This window comes from Aristolochia californica, unplaced genomic scaffold (assembly GCF_029961685.1).
Source record: "Aristolochia californica isolate CCGP_79_NKW_82.1479 unplaced genomic scaffold, dmAriCali1.0.hap1 SCAF_15, whole genome shotgun sequence".
NCBI lineage: Eukaryota > Viridiplantae > Streptophyta > Magnoliopsida > Piperales > Aristolochiaceae > Aristolochia > Aristolochia californica.
Window position 1 is genome coordinate 1629926 of NW_027181826.1, and position 16944 is coordinate 1646869.

A 16944-nucleotide genomic window follows, 5' to 3' on the forward strand; every position below is an offset into this window, starting at 1 on the left:
TCTTAACTTCATTGCTTCTTTTATCATTGTCTTTGCTGTTCTCACCGCCTCAGCTCGAACCAACAGCCCAGTGCAAGTCACTGAAGAATTTTCAGTTATCTCAACTAGCTGTAGCATTTTCCTTCATAGACATTAGTTTCTTTAGCTGCGTTCCGATATGAGATAGAATTCTTTAGCTAATTTTCTCTCAAACTGAACCACAACGGAGAAACCCAGGATCCTTGCCTTGAAACCAAACCTGGAGTAGGAAATGAGCTAATGAGAACGGGAAGATCAGTAGGAATTCAGATAAGGATAGGCTTTTGAAAATTTAAGTGAAGCTGTATGAAATGTCAAGGTGAATGGAGCACAAAGTCGTGGGGATCTCGGTTTGGTTTCCTAGTTTCCTCCCGAATTTTTTTATTTAAATTCCATGAAACCAAGCTATTTCCTACTATATTTTTCTTATAGAGAACTGGTAAACTGTTTTCTCCTTTACTTCCTCATTAGAAGCAGCAGTAACTCACGGAAATCTATTCAATGGGATCTCATTTTCTTCCGCATCAACTAAGTGATTATTACTCGATTTAAAGTTTGAAAACCCTGAAGAGAGGAAGTAGAGTTCAGGGGTATCTACCACCTCTCGTCAAACCTCAAATGCCTGTAACAAATTACTATAATCTTACTCCTAATTACATCAATGGCAATGATCTAGATTTCAAGAAGGAATAACTTTATTTGTTAGTGTTTGCAGTCAATGGACATGTCTAGGTTGGTTTTGAATTGGTCATTACATGCTTAAAACAATTAGAATGTTTTAAATCTTCAGTTAAACAGATTGCACAAACGTTAGATGGGCGAATTGGGGACTAGAGCCTGGTGTGATAACCACTTGATCGAAAAGGGTAACAAGATGAAGGTTTGACGAGGAATGTTGGGCATTATATCTGGTTAAAAGATGAAGAACTCAAACAGGGGTGAGCACCGTTCGTCCGCATTTACTTCATTTGGCAAAGATTGTTGCTTAACGTAAGCTCTTGTGTCTTAAACACGAGTTTGGCAAAGATTGTTCGCGGGTCATCCACAGGCCAGAATCATCAATAAGCAGTCACCCTTTCACAAGTGCAAAGTTTCGGTAAATGTGGAAATCCTTAATGGCTAAAATAGCTAAGGCTCCACCTTAAACTCTGCAACAGGGACGATTGGTTGAAATGGAAGGCGGGGATAGGGTCTGTTTGGAACCTTTAGAAAAGAAAAATATAAAAAGATAAAAATTTGACCATTAGTGAAAATGAGATACTGATCAAATTCTCATTTTCTTTTCTTTTCTTTTCCTTTCCTTGGGGTTCCAAATAGACACTAAAAGACACTAAAGGATGCCTAGGCCAACATTCCCTGGTGATAGAAAACATCTCCTTTCATTGTTTTTCTGTTTGAAGCTAAAGAGAGGGAGGGAGAGAGAGTGGCCCAAAAGTAACTAAATTCACATCCCATTTTCCACTGCAAGGATGGAAACTGACATACAGTATCAAATTATAAGTCTTGAAGGTGAGCTAGATGTTACCAACCAAAAAGCTGCTCCATTATCCTACTCCATCCGTTTCCCTAAGGAGAAGCACAGGGGATGTGCACTCTTCTGTCTTAAAGTTACATTTTTCTGCTTTCTGCATTCACCTAGATTCTAACCCCACTTGCCTATGAGGTAAAGGGGGTAAAGAAAGAGAAAAAGGAGGGGAAAATGAAAAGAATTGCAATTTGCTACAAAAGAATAAAATAAGTGAGATGCTTGCTTTTGGAACACAACAGAAACAGAGCGGGCTGCCTCACTCCAGACTCGGTTACCCCACAGCCACCTCTTCTGACTCTCTGGACCCATCAGCCAGTTTAAACTCTCTTTTCTTTTTTATTCTACTCACTGCAGATTTTGGGTAGTCTCACTTTGAGTTCCATCCTCTGCATAATACATGTAAAGACTATTTGCTGCTGCACATGCTAGAGCATTGGAGGTTGGGTGCCAGGCCAAGTGGAGCAATTTCGTTGATATATCAAAAGCTCCACCATTTGCATCGACATTTTGATTTTCAGCTTCTGAGAAATCAGATCAAAAGCCATAACACCAAATAAATTAAGATTGGATAAGTATTGTAAAAAAGTAGAGCACATGATTTAGAAATTAACCTCTTCTTCGAGAATGTGCTAGAGTAGTGAGTGATCTTAATGGCCTTGAAGGCATTTGGGTTTGCCGTCTTGCCAAATACATACAAACAAAGTGTAAAAAGTTGTAAGGAGTATAATAAAAAAGATCGCTTTTAACTAGACAGAACTGAACACAAGGATTCATGTACCTTGTAGGATTCTTACTAGCTTCTAATGTTGTTGTCTCATTGCTCCCAGGTAAACAACCGAAAACACGAAATAGATTGCTGAAATGAAAAATATTCACTTTCATGAGTAAAGTAAGAAGCAAGAGGTGGCATAGGCTCATTAAAATTTTAAAAAATAATACCTGTAAGAACCTGTTGCTACACGAAGACTGTCCCCGCTTATACAGCATTCAAATTTGTCAAAGATTGAATCATTTTCATATAAATCACATAGCTGCTACAAAATATCTTAGTAAATAATGCTTTCCCATTAAAAATATTCAAGTAGATCACTAGATACAGGTAAAGACACAACCTTTGGTCGCAAATATTCATGAACTTGAAAGGTTGCAACTGGGGCATTTTCCATGTTTAGATCCCATAGCTGCATGGAAATTAAATTTAATAAAGGATAAATGAAGACCCGGTGACACTGTTAACAGCCAAAGGAATATTAAAAAAAAAAACAGAAGATAAAAGAGCATTGAAAAGGCAAAGTAAAGCAAGATGTTTACCTTCAATGTCATGTAATCACGACTAAGTATATATCTTCCATCCTTGCCAAACTTTATGTCAGATACTGAAGCAATAATCTCTGTGAAAAATGACCTCGAACCAGGAGCATCCTGCTCCTCAAATCTGAAATTTTCCATCACAAAAGCCCCCTCAAAAAATTGAAATTCAGGACCAATTAACTCCAGTTTTACAGAGGGTGCAACCTTTGTAACAGCACTTCACAGCTGAAGTGCTGTTTTTCTTAAACAATGTCAGTAGAATTCCATATGCTTTTTGACAGAAAGGAAATAGAAGGAAAGAGAAAACTTCTATCTTCTCTCGTTTTCTACCATCCCCTTTCCTCTTCATTTCTCTCTTTGTTATTTCACTTTTTTCTTCTGTCTCTATTGTGACACGCTCAGACAGCAGTTCTGTATTCTTAAACAGATGTGCAGAAATCTGTCACTTGGTAATAGGATTTCAAAATATTTCCAGTAATATAATTTCAAAGACATAACCCTCTATAAAAAACACAGAGCAGTGACACTTACAATTTGGCATGTTTATCACATAATGCTGATTGCCGCATGTCAATAAGCCGAATTGTACCCTTCGAGCTACTATATGCTAACATATTGCAATGTGATGGATGGAACTCCGCAGAAGTAATAACCTCTGAAAATAGAGCCATAATGCAGAGTACATACATAACAGACAAGGACAGAATTCAGAATCTGAAAGAGGGACTGGGCAAAACAGGTTTTTGTTTTTTTGGTGAAAATATGACCTTTATTGCTAAAAAATACCACAGGCAGGAGAGAAACAAGCCTCAAAACAAAAGAGGGAAAGTATCACCAACAGCTAGAGAAGGTTGAGAGACAGCCATCTTGACTCTAGAATCTGATAAATTATTTGCAATCTACGGATCCTCTGCCAAGAGATCTCTACATGCTTACAAAAAGGTCAATTATTTCATCGAATGCAGTTTATTACATTCCGAATCCCCTTTCACTGAGTTTATTACATTGGCCGAGTCCCCTTCCACTGAGTTTATTACGTAGGTCGAGTCCCATTCCCCTACAACAAGGGAGCTTTCTTTTGGGTATATAACCCATAGAAGGCACGTAAAATGCAGATATTAGCTCTGAAAGGTGTTTGGGAATACCACACATTTGATCTTATCCAGAGAAACAATAAATGCAAGAAACAAAAGAAAGCTCCACCAACAGAAGACATGAATGACTAGTATATTAGGAGAGTCACAAGTCATGACAAAAAATAAGTATACAAGGAGAGTCAGCCGATATTAGCCCTGAAATGCGTCCTGGAAGGCGTTTCGGGATACCACATTGTTGATCTTATCCGGAGAAACAATACATACAAGAAAGAAAGCTCCACCAACAGAAGACATGAATGACACGTATATTAGGAGAGTCACAAGTCATGACAAAAACATGAGTTCAAAACTATGATACCAGCAAGGTCTTCCATGTTACTGGCTTCACATCAACAATGTTAGGACTGTGATTGCTTATTTTCAGATTCCACAGATTCAAGTGCAAATCATCTCCTGATATAAAACGTCTACCAACTCATTTTCTAAAAAGATATAAATGTCTACCCATATGATAAAAACATAAGTACAAAAAGAGGAAATGTACCAGTAAGGTCTTCCATTTTAACTGGCTTCACATCAACAATGTTAAAACTTTGATTGCTTATTTCCATATTCCAGAGATTTATGCGCAAATCATCTGCTGATATGAATGTCTCACCATCACTGAGGGAGAAAAAAATGAGAAACGTTTTTAAGGGAAAATAAGAGATATATTGCAGTAGATATAAGAAAAATATTGCGACCTTAAGTTACATAAATGCTTAATATTAGAACCAAGAAGTGCAATAGGTAACAGAAAACACCAAATAATTAACCAAACAGTCAACTGGTTTTCTAGCCCTAAGGTGGTCACAAAGTGAAGCTTTTTATTAGACCCCCAGGAAGCTTCATTCAGTGAAATAGAAGATCATTTTTGTCCCTTCAATTAGATACATGTGGGTTTAGCATGATGAAAATGTTACAACCCTACAATGATATGTCTAGAGAGAGGCCATGTTGGCTGCATGAGATGGATAGGAGAATAAGGAAATTATGCCCCTGCATAGGCCCAATAGGATCAAATCTTAAATTAGAAGTCCACAGGATGATATTAAAGTCAAGTTGAAGAGTCCAAGATGGAATAGAAGACCCAAAAGAAGAAGACAGGTGGTGCCAACTAAGCAAGATGGGCACAAGTATCAAAAGACTCTTTGGAGAAGTGGCACCAACTAAGCTGGGGCAGAAATGTCCAAGAGAAGGATCTAGAAAGTAGCACCAACTCTTTGGGGGCAGAAATGTCCAGAGAAAGCACTAGAAAGGGGCACCAAATAAGCAGGGGTAAAAATGTCCTAAAAAAAAGTTTGTAGAAGTAGCTCCAACCTTCAGCATATAAATTGTAAGCTCTGTAAGTCTTTTAACCATTCAATTAAAATAATATCCATTATGGCTTTCAGCCGACCGCTAGGCATTTGACCGACGATAAAAAAGTCATGATGCAATTCACCCCTGATTGAAGTCACCGTATCAAATCTCATGAGCTCAAACACTCCCCAAAGGAGAATGACACCTAGCAATGGTAAGAGTCCTTGGTACAATCTTCTAATTTTTTCATTATTTATCATTAGCCGTTTCCATTCATTAACCTAGACGCACTTCCCCTTCTATAGTCCGAGTAACACTTGGCCTATACCCTAACACCCTCCTCCCTATCCACAAGTCATTCCAGCCTTTCCCTCATCACTAGCCAAACCATCCTACCCAAACCATAGTATAATTAACCGTTCGACTATACTTATCCACCCTTGAGTCCCACCATCTATCCTTAGTCAAGTCCTAGTCCCTTCTAGAGTTCCCCACATGTCCTTTTCTCAAGAAGAGTCCTAATCTTCTTCAACCCCTTCCCCATGCGAGTCACCCTTCCCTACAATCCACTAGGGCCCTTTCTACCCAAAATACTCTTCCTCCCAACATTTTAGGAGAAGCCAACCTTTCCTTCCCTATTTTCTCTCTCCCCTTCCCCATCTTTTCTCCCAAGCATCCTAAACCCTTTCCAACTTCTCCTATCTATCATAAACTGCATCTTAGCCCCTCCCAATCCAACCAAAGCCTAAACTCCCTCATCCGACCTCCCAAGCCCCTGAGTCACTCTCTTCCATCTCAAAACCCTAATCGACTCTCCCTCTTTAGTCTCCCCAAAAGTCCATTCCTCCTAGTAAACCCTAGCCCACCTATCCAAGACTCATGAGGACCCAACTTAGCCCATAAAGCCCAGTATACCACCCCACATCCCTCAATCCCTCTGAACAAGAAACCCTAATTCTCTCTCTGTCAGTCCTGGTCTTCCCGTTCCAATTCCACATAAAAACCACCACATCTCCTCCATGCAACATGTCCACTATGTCACGTAGGTCATCAACTAAGCCCTTCCACCTTAGCATGTAAGGGGATTGTAATAAAAAATTATTGAACAAGATAAAGATCCCATTACAATTGGATGTAACTGATTTTTTTCAAATCCTTTACCCAGAAAACTCATGGTGTCCCTCCCATCTCCTCTCACTCTACTGATGACATTTCACATTAAAAAATAATATTGATATGTGTTAAGTTGAGCCCGGTTCTATACCAAAATGACTATTAACTTAGGAGGCCTATTGCTCAACCTTATAACCCATTAACTTTTCTTCCCATTTTTCAATGTGGGACTTTTTCCCACTCAACAATATGAACATGCAAAGACTTCAAGATGACGATAACAGTTTGATAGACAGGATAAAGCTGAATAGCATGGGCTGTTCACATCAAAAGGTGGGTGGATTTGAAACCATGCAATTGAAATGTATTTGCAGAAACATAAAATAAAGGAAAAACGGCCAATTAACCAATACAAAATGAATTTATCTGCAAGAAACACAGGTTCTCATGAATGCCATTTTTCAAGAGCAATCCTTCCCTAATAAGAATGGGATTCACAAATCTTTTAAAGCTTGTAGTTTAACAGTTCCAGTAACTTTGTGCAGAAAGTTCTAGTGAATCTCCATCTCGTCAATTCTCTGGCGGGAGGACTTTTTTTTGTTATTTTTCAACAATAGGACTTTTCATGGGGTGTCTGGCACTACTGATAGGGTCATTGAAAAACCATTGCATGATATAGCCCACGAATATTCCTAAGGTTAAGCACATCCATAGGCTCCATTATCGGGGAAAACTGGAGATCATTTGCCTTGATCTCTAACCAATGCATTATCTCCCCCACTGAGCCAGTGACTGGTTCACACCTTCAAGGGGTTGGGTAAAACTTAGTTTTGATGGTAGCTTGTGAGGGATCCCAGATCCTGTTTGGGAAAGGGTCATATGGGAATCTAGGTGTGAGATCCTCTTCTTGGCAACCTCATCTCTTCCAACTCTCACCATTTCACAGATTCTCTTTTATCAATAACCCTTTTACTGTCATCAGCTGGGCCTCTCGAAAGGTCCCCTCTCTGGCCATTTTTTTCACTAAGTTGCTAGATCATGGATATTGTCCTGCAGCTCCCTGTGGTTTGGACTCGCACTCCTAGTTTCTCTCAGTACAACCGAAATTTGCTGGAAAAAGTACTATTGACACAGTTTGCCCCTGTGGTTTTCCACACAAGAAATTGAATGTCTACCCAGTAATCCTGAAGGCATGGTGCTTTTAAAACCCGAGAACACAACTTGGCTGAAAAGTTCCAAAGGAAGAAAAGAGACTACTGTTTTCAAGAGTGTCCCAGGAACTAATGTTGCAACCAAATACTTTCCCCAATTAACAGGTGAAAACCAAAAACACGAATCATTATGGTCTTAGGGGGACTAGTAAGAAGGGATTTAACAATTGACACTAGCAAAAAAATACTGACAAAAAGAAAAAAAAACTTCCTTCACATCTGGAGAAATATCCAAAATACTCATAAATAAACACGTAATTTGTGCCTCATGATGGAGGGAAAATTTTTAGTTCAACCTATTCCTTAAGTTCCAGGACAATTTTATCCTTGCAAAAACATCGGCCTTTTAAGCTCCATCAGAAAGTATAGATAAGGAAGTCATCTGAATAAACTAAACAGAGAATGAGTCAAAGAGGAAACGTTTAGATCCACAACTAAGAATTGATGACCAAACAAGTACTAGGGATTCCTAAAAAAGAAGCAAAACATCTTGTCATACCTATTGTTTGAAATAGAATTGATATGATAGTCATGCGCATGAGCATAAATTCTCCGACATCTTGGGACAAGATTTGTCTCCTGGCTAACCACCTGCTCATGCAAACCATGACATAATCCAATATACACACGTAATTAGATGCCAACTGATCAGCTGAAATTTAAATCAACGATTTGCAAACACATTTAAAAGGACAAAGATCACGGAAATTTCGGATCTATCCAGAGTAGCTGCATCTGTAACAGGTGCTATCAAAGGTAACTTATCTATCAAACAAAGTCAATAAGTTGAGTACAACTACCACCGGCAAATGCAGAGAAAGGATTCCTTCTGGAGGAAATGTGAAGTCTGCTGCTCCAATATGACCCGGAAGGCCTCCATTTCTACTGGAAGCTGATGGTCCTAAATTCATGTCACTGATCTTCTTTACTTTCTTCTCTTGAACCTATTTAAAAGACAGAGAAGAACATGACGACAAACCTTCATACAACTTTGTTCCTTTTTCACTACCCATTCAACAGTATATACACATCATAAAAGACAAAGCTAGGTCACATATTATATTCACGATACTGTACCTTCCAGTATTTGACAGTTTTGTCATTGGTAGACAGTAGAAAAAGTGCACCATTAGCAGTTTGACACCAACAAACTTTATTTATCTTCTCTTCTATCTCCAAGCTCTTGAGATAGTCAAACTGGAACAAGGAAGAAGAACTTCAGTAGCCTGGTCAATTATTAAAAGCTGAAAAAGTAATAGAAGTTGCCATTTTAAATACCTCAGGTTCGTGACTTTGAAACTCTGTCTTGTACCGGAATTCTGGATGCCTTGGGGCAGGGTAATCCATTTTCTCCAAATCCTTGCGAATAGTATGCTGCATGTACAGCATTTAGGAGGAACATAAGGAACCCTGACAAAGAACGTGCTTAAATGAAAAGGAAATGTAAGTGCATGTAACGATGCTCAGCGTAGGTATAGACAGATAATAGAAAGCTCACATCTTTGCCATCTGTCCTTTCAAATAAAACAACCCGACCTCCACGATCTCCAGTGGCAAGATGTTCCCCACTTTTGTCAAACTCTATGGCTGAGATAATATCAACTGACGAACAGAAAGAAAACTAATAAGAGACAAAGATTGAACTAAATGGAATGCAAACATAGAAACAACATAATAGCAGCACAGTCAATAACAGAATGTTCAAGTCAATATGACATAAAGAAAAAACCTTGGCCCAATAAAGTTGTGTTCTTTAGACTTACTGTGGTCTAGAACCAATCTTTTCCTACTCCAAATGACAATACTAGGAAATTTGTGGGACCAATTAAACAAAATATTTGAAACGTGGTTACAATGAAGGATCAGAACTTGACATGAGACATGCATTCATGAAAACGAAGTTATACCAACAAAAAGAATCACTTTGTGCCAGGTCCTGTTTCTAACGAAAATGGAAGGAGAAAGTAAACGTCAGAAATTAAGCAAAGATGAGCAACTTAAAGCAAAAACGCGTTCTATGATTACAGTAACCAGGTCTTAAGAACCAAAAATCAAAACAAGTAACAAATCTACATAGAAAAATTACTAATATTTATCGTAAAACACCATCTACGACGTAAAGAAAGATGCCTACATCAGAAACTCCTTCAATTACGTCTGCCTTTAACAAACAGACGAACCTATTAACCAAATGCACATAAACAGCAAGAGCAACAGGAGTAAGTTCCCAAATCCACAAAATACAAGATACCCACTTCCCGTTACTCCTCAAACTCCCATAGAAACAAACTTAGTAATGGGAAACCATTAAAAGAGCACGTAAAAACACTAGATTCCAAACTTACCTTCCTGAACCTCCTCCCCTGTAGCACGTTCACCAAAAACCTGAGAGAATTTCCACTCAAGCGGAGGTGGTGGCCCCGCATCGCCGTTGGCCAAAGGGATCATCTTTCGAAGGAAGTTTCAGCTGTTCTAAAAGCCCAGCATCGTCGATCGGACGGCAGACCACACCAGAGCTCTGCCTCCGAATCACACAACTGGCCAACGAAATGCTGCTGCCAATCAAAGCATTTTCCAAGTCTGAAACACCAAACCCACTTTCTGTTTTCTGCCCCGTAAACGAGAGTAGTGTTTGTAGACTTTTTGGCAGATAGAGAAGGAAGAAAGAAGAAGAAGAAGAAGAAGAAGAAGGAGAATCGTTATGGAGGAAGAAGATAAAAAGAACAGGTTTTGTTGTGTTCTCCCAATTTCTCATCATTTTACCATATCACGATAAATTCAAATAATAGCCCAATTCTATCAACTATCTATCAAATTTACGAAGATAACCAAGCCATTCTAATTCCGTCAATCAACACATCAAAATATCGCGATAAGCATATCATCTCATGAAAGTATTAAAAATGTATTTTCTTAATATTGATGAAGTTTATGTAGATTAAAGAAAAAAAAAGGAAGAGATGGGTGCAGAATTGATGGGTCTCACACGACACACAACTTGGGCTAATTTGGACTTTTGGAATGGGACCTTTTGTTGTATGATTCACTCCACGCTTGTCAAGTGCACCCTTAGTGGTCCATAGAATAGTGGTCCAATGAAGATTTTCATTTATATTTCTAGATTTATATTTTTGCTTTTCTATTAAAATAATTTATTCGTTCTACGTTGTGATTCATCGTATTGCGTATTGGTCGATATACATCCAAAAAACATAATTGGGATAGTTTTATATGCCCAAAAACTATGTTTATTGATTGGTATAATTGATACAAAGTTGCATATTTTCTTCAATAGGATACATACCATAGTGAGAGTTGCCCAATTTTTCATTTACATTGTTCCTCACACTAATTGGACTTCTTGCCAAAGAAAATGATAAGAGAAGTGTAACAGTCAGAGAACATATGAGACCAAATTGCCAAAACTATAGACTAGACAACACTAGTTAAAGTGAATCTATGCCAGTCTACAAGCTCAAGGACAGTACAAATCCAACTCATATCACATCTTTATCTGTTGCAGATTCCTTAGCATCTATGGTAGCAACTTTATAGAAAAAAGGAAAAGCCACATTGGTAGTCCCTCTCTGGAAGAGGTAAGAAATCTTTTCCCACAAGGGTACTGATTTTGTTGCATTTGTCATGATGAAGGGTCTTGTGCCTTTAATCTTCAAAAGTGAGGTAAAAAAAAAGACAAAGAAGACATCTGCATAGATTTAGAATCCTTTGTTGGCTACTAAAGATGTCCTTGATGGATACTGATGATGGGTTTGAAGCCAATCACATCTTTAGAGAGTCAGTTTCTGTTCATTCATTTGGTTCCTTTGCTGGACTAATGGGACCAATTTAGGTCATCACTGCTTGGATTGTTAGTGAACAGAGTTGCAGATTATGTCATATTCAACATGAGATTGATAGATTTTCTGGCTTATTTCAACCAGAAGAGCAACACTAGGTTCATGCATAAGCAATTAACAGATAACTCGGCTCAATATAAAATGAGTAGCATTATAGTCTACTGTGTGGGAATAATAAAAAATGTGTTTCAGATGTGCCTTCCAACAAGATGACATCATTTAGGAGCACTAGTGTAGAATAAAATTGAGTTTCAACCAAAAAGAAGAAAAGCATACAAGAAAGGTCTTAGTAAGAAGACAGAGAGTCCCACTTCAGGCACAGGAAGATGGGTTTATCTCATTTTTTCTATCTGCAGATTAGGAAGCCAGGAAAGTTTCTTCTGCTAATTTTTAACTCTCAACAACTCCAGACTTCTTAATCAGTTGACCCATATGGCAAATTAAAAATGATATTTTACTCATTTGAAACTTGTACAGGAGATTCAGGTATGCAAGGCAAATTAAGAAATCAAAGAACATGAAAAGATTAAATTCTGGGGCTTCGTTTCTCTGTGTGTATGTCCCTTTCCAATTTCCACTCTGGCAACCAATTAAATTGCATAAATAGTTCCTGCTTACAACTGATGCCCCTTCGCTTTGCCACAGAGGAGTGCATTTGAAGGTGGATTATACTCGTTAGAGAAGCTGGTTTCCTTTGTCCAGACCCTGAGATAAAGTTGCTGGCCCAGGTACTGTCTAGCCCACATTGCTGACCTTATGTTCCACATGCCTTGGTTGTCCAGTGATACTAATATAGCAGTCCAGGAATTTGGATATACCTATAAAATTTGCACTGTTAACTAAATTTTCTTGATAAACCTAAGTCGATAACATAAAACCAAGCAGGCAAACTACTAACTGAAAGTTACAAATTCCCACATCCAATCAACGGTACCAGAAGAGTTTTGTTCAGATACCTGAGTAGTGTGCCTGGTAACAGCATCAACAAGATTGTACTTCTTCTTGCTGTTGGGGGTCCACTGTCCCTTACCCATCCTATTTGAAAAAAAATAAAAACACAAGGAAAAGAAAAAATCAGATTTGTTTATACTCCATTCCTCTGATTCCACGCCACATTCGAATTTAGAGAGTAGTTAATACTGGTGGACTTAGATACTCTTCATGGATTCCTGTTTTCATGAGCAGTTTCTTCGCATATGACATAAACAGGGCCTGATTTCTTTTCACGCCAAGGGTTGAAACAGATTTAAGGAAATGTCAGGGGTTCTCAAGTTTCTAAATGGCTCTTAGAGTGAAGAGAGTTTCATAAACATTTCACAATAGTAAGAAAGACATTAATTAACTTACCCAACAACCCAGAAGTCATAGCCATCAAGGTGCCAACTCTGGATGGTGTTCTCGTTGTTCTGGAAGACAATTTCATAGAAGTCATGGAGAGAAGCAGGTACAACTGAGGTGGCAACGGATGCAGGACCACTAGAGGGCACAGCCTGGATTGTGTCAAAACTAAACACCCCAGGGATATTGAAATAATCTGCTAACTTCAAAGGTGTATCAGAGGTAATGTAGGAAACCCCATTAACAGCAAAGCGTTGCTTGCCATTAATCAATGGGGCGGAGTTGGCCAAGACTATTGTCTTTGTTGTTGTAATCCTCCCGTAATGATATGAACCTTGAGGGTTGGGTCTGGCTGCATTTGCAGTCAAGTTCCATCTGTAGATGAAGAACAAATTAATTGAAAAAGTTACATGTAGAAGTCAGAGTAAAAATATGATGAGTTTCAGAATGGACCAATATGATTACATAGAAGATACCTAATTGTCCTGGCCTGCTGCATGGACCAATGCACTTGGTAGGTGGGGCCTGCAGGCAGTGGCCCAGAAACTTGCGCATGAGAGTTACTGTAATGTAGTGTTCCAGTTGCTGTGAGGACATTTTTGGTGAAGCGTGTGGATGCAACTACGTGGTAATCTTTTGGTGGCTGATCTAATGTGACCAGAACAGCCACAGATTGGCCCACATGCACATCGAGAGAATCATAGAAGTTCTGAATCGTGTGAGAACCTTCTACTTCTACTAGTTTCATCTTATGGCCCTGAATCCTGAAGTTGATGGAGGTTGACAACCCCACATTTGAGATCCTAAACATATAGGTCTTCCCTGAAAATGGCAAAATAAAACTCTTCCCATTTAAGTCTGTGAGATGCAGAACGATGCAGTTGCAAGAGTAGAAATGCGCACAGCCACACAAACAAAAGCCAAAAGGAAAGAAAAGAAACCACAGCTAAGAGAATTCAAATGTGCGAAATACCTTGGTCCCCAGTAAAATATGAAGATTTTTGTCCATTTATAAGAATGGCATCAGGGAGGGGAAGATTTCTTCCTGAATCCAAAGACTTCTGTAAAGTCTGCAGAATACGGAGTGTAATTGTGCTCAAAATGAAATTGTAAATCAAAAGAAAAATAATATGAGAGAGAACCAAAATCCAACAAACAACGGACCTTGTGGTCAGCCTTGAACCAGTCACCAACTAGCAGAGTAAAATCTCCTGCAGGAATTGTGTAAGGAATAGGTATCACTGATCTTTTATATACATTTAAGGCTCCAAAGCCCCCAGATGCTCTGTGCATGAGAGTTGATGGGAAGTATGTGAATGATCCGATTTGATCTTTTGTCTGAAACTTGTATGTGTAGTTTGTGTTTGGGGGGATCGGACAATTAGTCCCCAGAACTCCATCTTGCCACGAGTTCTTCCTCTGTTTAATTCCATTCCTGATTTTTCATTGTAAAGCATGATCAGTACACTTGTCAAATGTTAGAACCGGTATTTGATTACAGGGAACTTGCATTGCATTTCAGTTCCAACAAGAAGAGAAATGCGACGCTTAGAAACTTAATATATCATTCACGTGCAGAAAATAAGAGAAAAAGAGGACCAGAGGGCCACTATTTGACAAGAGATGAAGAATTGTAAGAACAAGTAGTAGGCCTACAAATGCTTCTAAAGTCATGAAAAGGAACCCACCATGTCAATAGGAAAGGTTCGTCCAGCTTGTTGATTAGATTGAGAATAATGTTGTCATTGGTCACAACGTCAAGTTGAGGCCCAGGGAACTGTCCATTGATGAGAACCACCTTCACATTCAACGGAGAATGAGATCATAGATAGGCCATGGTGGGTCAAACATGGCATTTAAATGGAGAAAATGAAACAGCAGAGATCTGTTCATCGAAATAAAAGGCGTATACTAATAAGGAAAGCAGACCTTTTGAGGGACACCAAGCGGGTAAGCTGTTCCATAGGTGACGGTCCAGGTGTAGTACCTATAAGGATCCTCCGCTTCCACCAATAAGCCACTCAAACAAACCAAAGCTCCAAGAACCAAATGATGAAAGCCGATGCGTCCCATTTTGCAAATAGAGGAATAGCTTCAGTTGTAGACTCTAGATTTCGCACAACAAAGAAGATCTGTAGAAGAAAACAACCGTAAAGAAAAAAAAATCAGATAACAATCCCGATGTGGAAGGAATACTTGAAACTTGAAAGTTAATCAAGTTTCGCTTGCATCAAGTGTTCAAACTCGAGGAAAAAGAACTAACAGGTAACAGCACTTGAAAATAGTAGATCTCTGACTAAAAACAAACTAACAAGTTGCCCGAAATAATCTCCCATAGTTCAAATAACTCAAAGTAGTAAAATATGAAGGCAGATTGTGAAAGACAAAGAAGCGGCATTTGAGAGGGAAAAACCACAATGCCACAGAGTACGAATCCAGTAGATTGTATCAAAAACTCCAACAAAAAAAAAGCTCAATAATATAACAGTGACTTCCTAAGAATGGCAGAAATCTAAAACAGAACTTGCAGAAACTGGAGCAAGCAGGCACTCCTGAAAAACCCACTTGCCACAAATAACATCAAGTTCTAGAAAAGAACAAGAAAGAAGAAGAAGAAGGGTATCAAAGCAGAAAGAAAATGCACCTGGTAAGGAGGAGCGAGATCCGGGTTTGAGCTCGAGCAGAGCTCAGTGTCGAAACCAGTCGCCGGGATCACCATTTAAAAAAGCGGATTCACGCGGAACCACCCTTCGCACCGCATTCAACGCGTTTCCACCGCCGCGTAAAGAGTATGAGTGAGATACAGAGAGAGGGAATGCAAAATTGACCAGAACTATAATTGCCATTATTGCATAAACCTTTTTTTTTATGAAAAAGGCGTAATTATTCTCCCCCAGCAAATGCCGTAAATCAGCAGAGTAAATGATTCCTCCTTTCCGTCATTTGAAGAAGAAAAAGCTGAAATTCTGATTCAGAGACTCCAGACTGGCGCCGTGACTCGCGCGCTGTTTGTGTGGTTTAAGGCGGAAATGGAGCGAAAAAAGTTGGTCGTTTTTTTCCGTTATTTTATTATTTCCCGCGCTCGAACGCATCTCCAGTTCGGCGCCTTGGTCGGTTTTGCCCCTATCAAATTTTAAAAAGACACCTATTCCATAATACCCAAGTTTGGTTTTTCAAGTGCATCCGTTATGTCAAATAAATTATATATAAAATTATGTATAAATATTATTAAAGATAAAAAAAATCTTTCGGTCAAAAACCAAAAATGAAAGAAAAACTCTTAAGTTCTTTCCCTTCTTGCTAGAATACCATTTACCTTAAGTCTCTACTCACTCGAACGCATGAGCAAAGTTTTCACCTATGAGAAAAATAAATAATAAAATTTATTATTGTACGATAAAAAAAATATACTTCCATTACTAATTACTTTGTGTAGTGGAAAATATTAAAATTACTAAAATTAAAAAAATTTAAAAAATCATGTAATCGGTAACACTATCTCCACTTGCTTCTTCTCAAGCTACAATCATTAAATAAAATTAAAATATTCAAAAGAAAATATCATAATGAATACTTATGCAATACTTGTTCACCTTTTGATTTTATTAATACCATGAAGAACTTGAATCCAATTACCGCCATAAATTAAAGTTTGAATGTTTGGTGGCAAAAAAATAATGATATGGATCTTTTACTTTACGATTAGTATTAAAAGTACACTTTGAAGCTATTGTAGATAATATCAAAAATTTTAAGTTTTTCACTTTCCATTGTTCTAAAACATCAAAATCGTATTTTGAAGTTTCCTTGTAGATAATTATCCAATTCCGACTTTGGTGAATTCACTTCGTTCACTTGATAAAAAAATGTAACTTATAACTTATGGAAATACCTAAAGTGTTACCACTTCAAATGTTTCTTCTTAACTAATTTACACATTATACATAGTTAGATATTCACCGTAGATCTCAAATAAGGTTTTATGAGCTAAGTTTACATTCATTCTAACTTCCATCTCAGACCATATCTTTGGAAACACATTTTAATCAATCTTAATTTGACATTTGGATCCAAAATTGAATCAACAACTATCAACAAGTTGCTCAATTTTTCCTTTCATTTTACTAACC

The 16944-nt window shown here is 38.2% G+C and overlaps 2 protein-coding genes across 4 annotated transcripts; both read right to left on the minus strand.

Moving 5' to 3' along the window:
- Window positions 1–1537: 1537 nt before the first annotated feature.
- LOC137951351 (serine/threonine protein phosphatase 2A 55 kDa regulatory subunit B beta isoform-like) lies at window positions 1538–10302 on the minus strand. Of its 3 annotated transcripts, none has more exons than XM_068797954.1 (14): window positions 9965–10302; window positions 9118–9221; window positions 8898–8993; window positions 8697–8816; window positions 8423–8563; window positions 8119–8210; window positions 4499–4617; window positions 3389–3512; window positions 2858–2981; window positions 2659–2727; window positions 2486–2577; window positions 2325–2402; window positions 2158–2225; window positions 1538–2067 (listed from the first exon to the last, which is right to left on the minus strand). In XM_068797954.1, the coding sequence occupies exons 1-14, from the start codon at window positions 10065–10067 to the stop codon at window positions 1892–1894; spliced, it is 1506 nt and encodes a 501-aa protein (XP_068654055.1). In that variant the 5' UTR covers window positions 10068–10302; the 3' UTR covers window positions 1538–1891. The 3 variants fall into 3 exon arrangements, with proteins under 3 accessions (XP_068654055.1, XP_068654054.1, XP_068654053.1); XM_068797953.1 differs by having other exon boundaries at window positions 8420–8563; XM_068797952.1 differs by having other exon boundaries at window positions 8417–8563.
- A 1408-nt stretch (window positions 10303–11710) lies between these two features.
- LOC137951353 (L-ascorbate oxidase homolog) lies at window positions 11711–15556 on the minus strand. The gene is made up of 9 exons (XM_068797957.1): window positions 15459–15556; window positions 14744–14946; window positions 14503–14612; window positions 13979–14249; window positions 13788–13884; window positions 13291–13636; window positions 12824–13189; window positions 12433–12511; window positions 11711–12294 (listed from the first exon to the last, which is right to left on the minus strand). The coding sequence occupies exons 2-9, from the start codon at window positions 14885–14887 to the stop codon at window positions 12091–12093; spliced, it is 1617 nt and encodes a 538-aa protein (XP_068654058.1). The 5' UTR covers window positions 14888–14946; window positions 15459–15556; the 3' UTR covers window positions 11711–12090.
- Between the last annotated feature and the right edge of the window lie 1388 nt (window positions 15557–16944).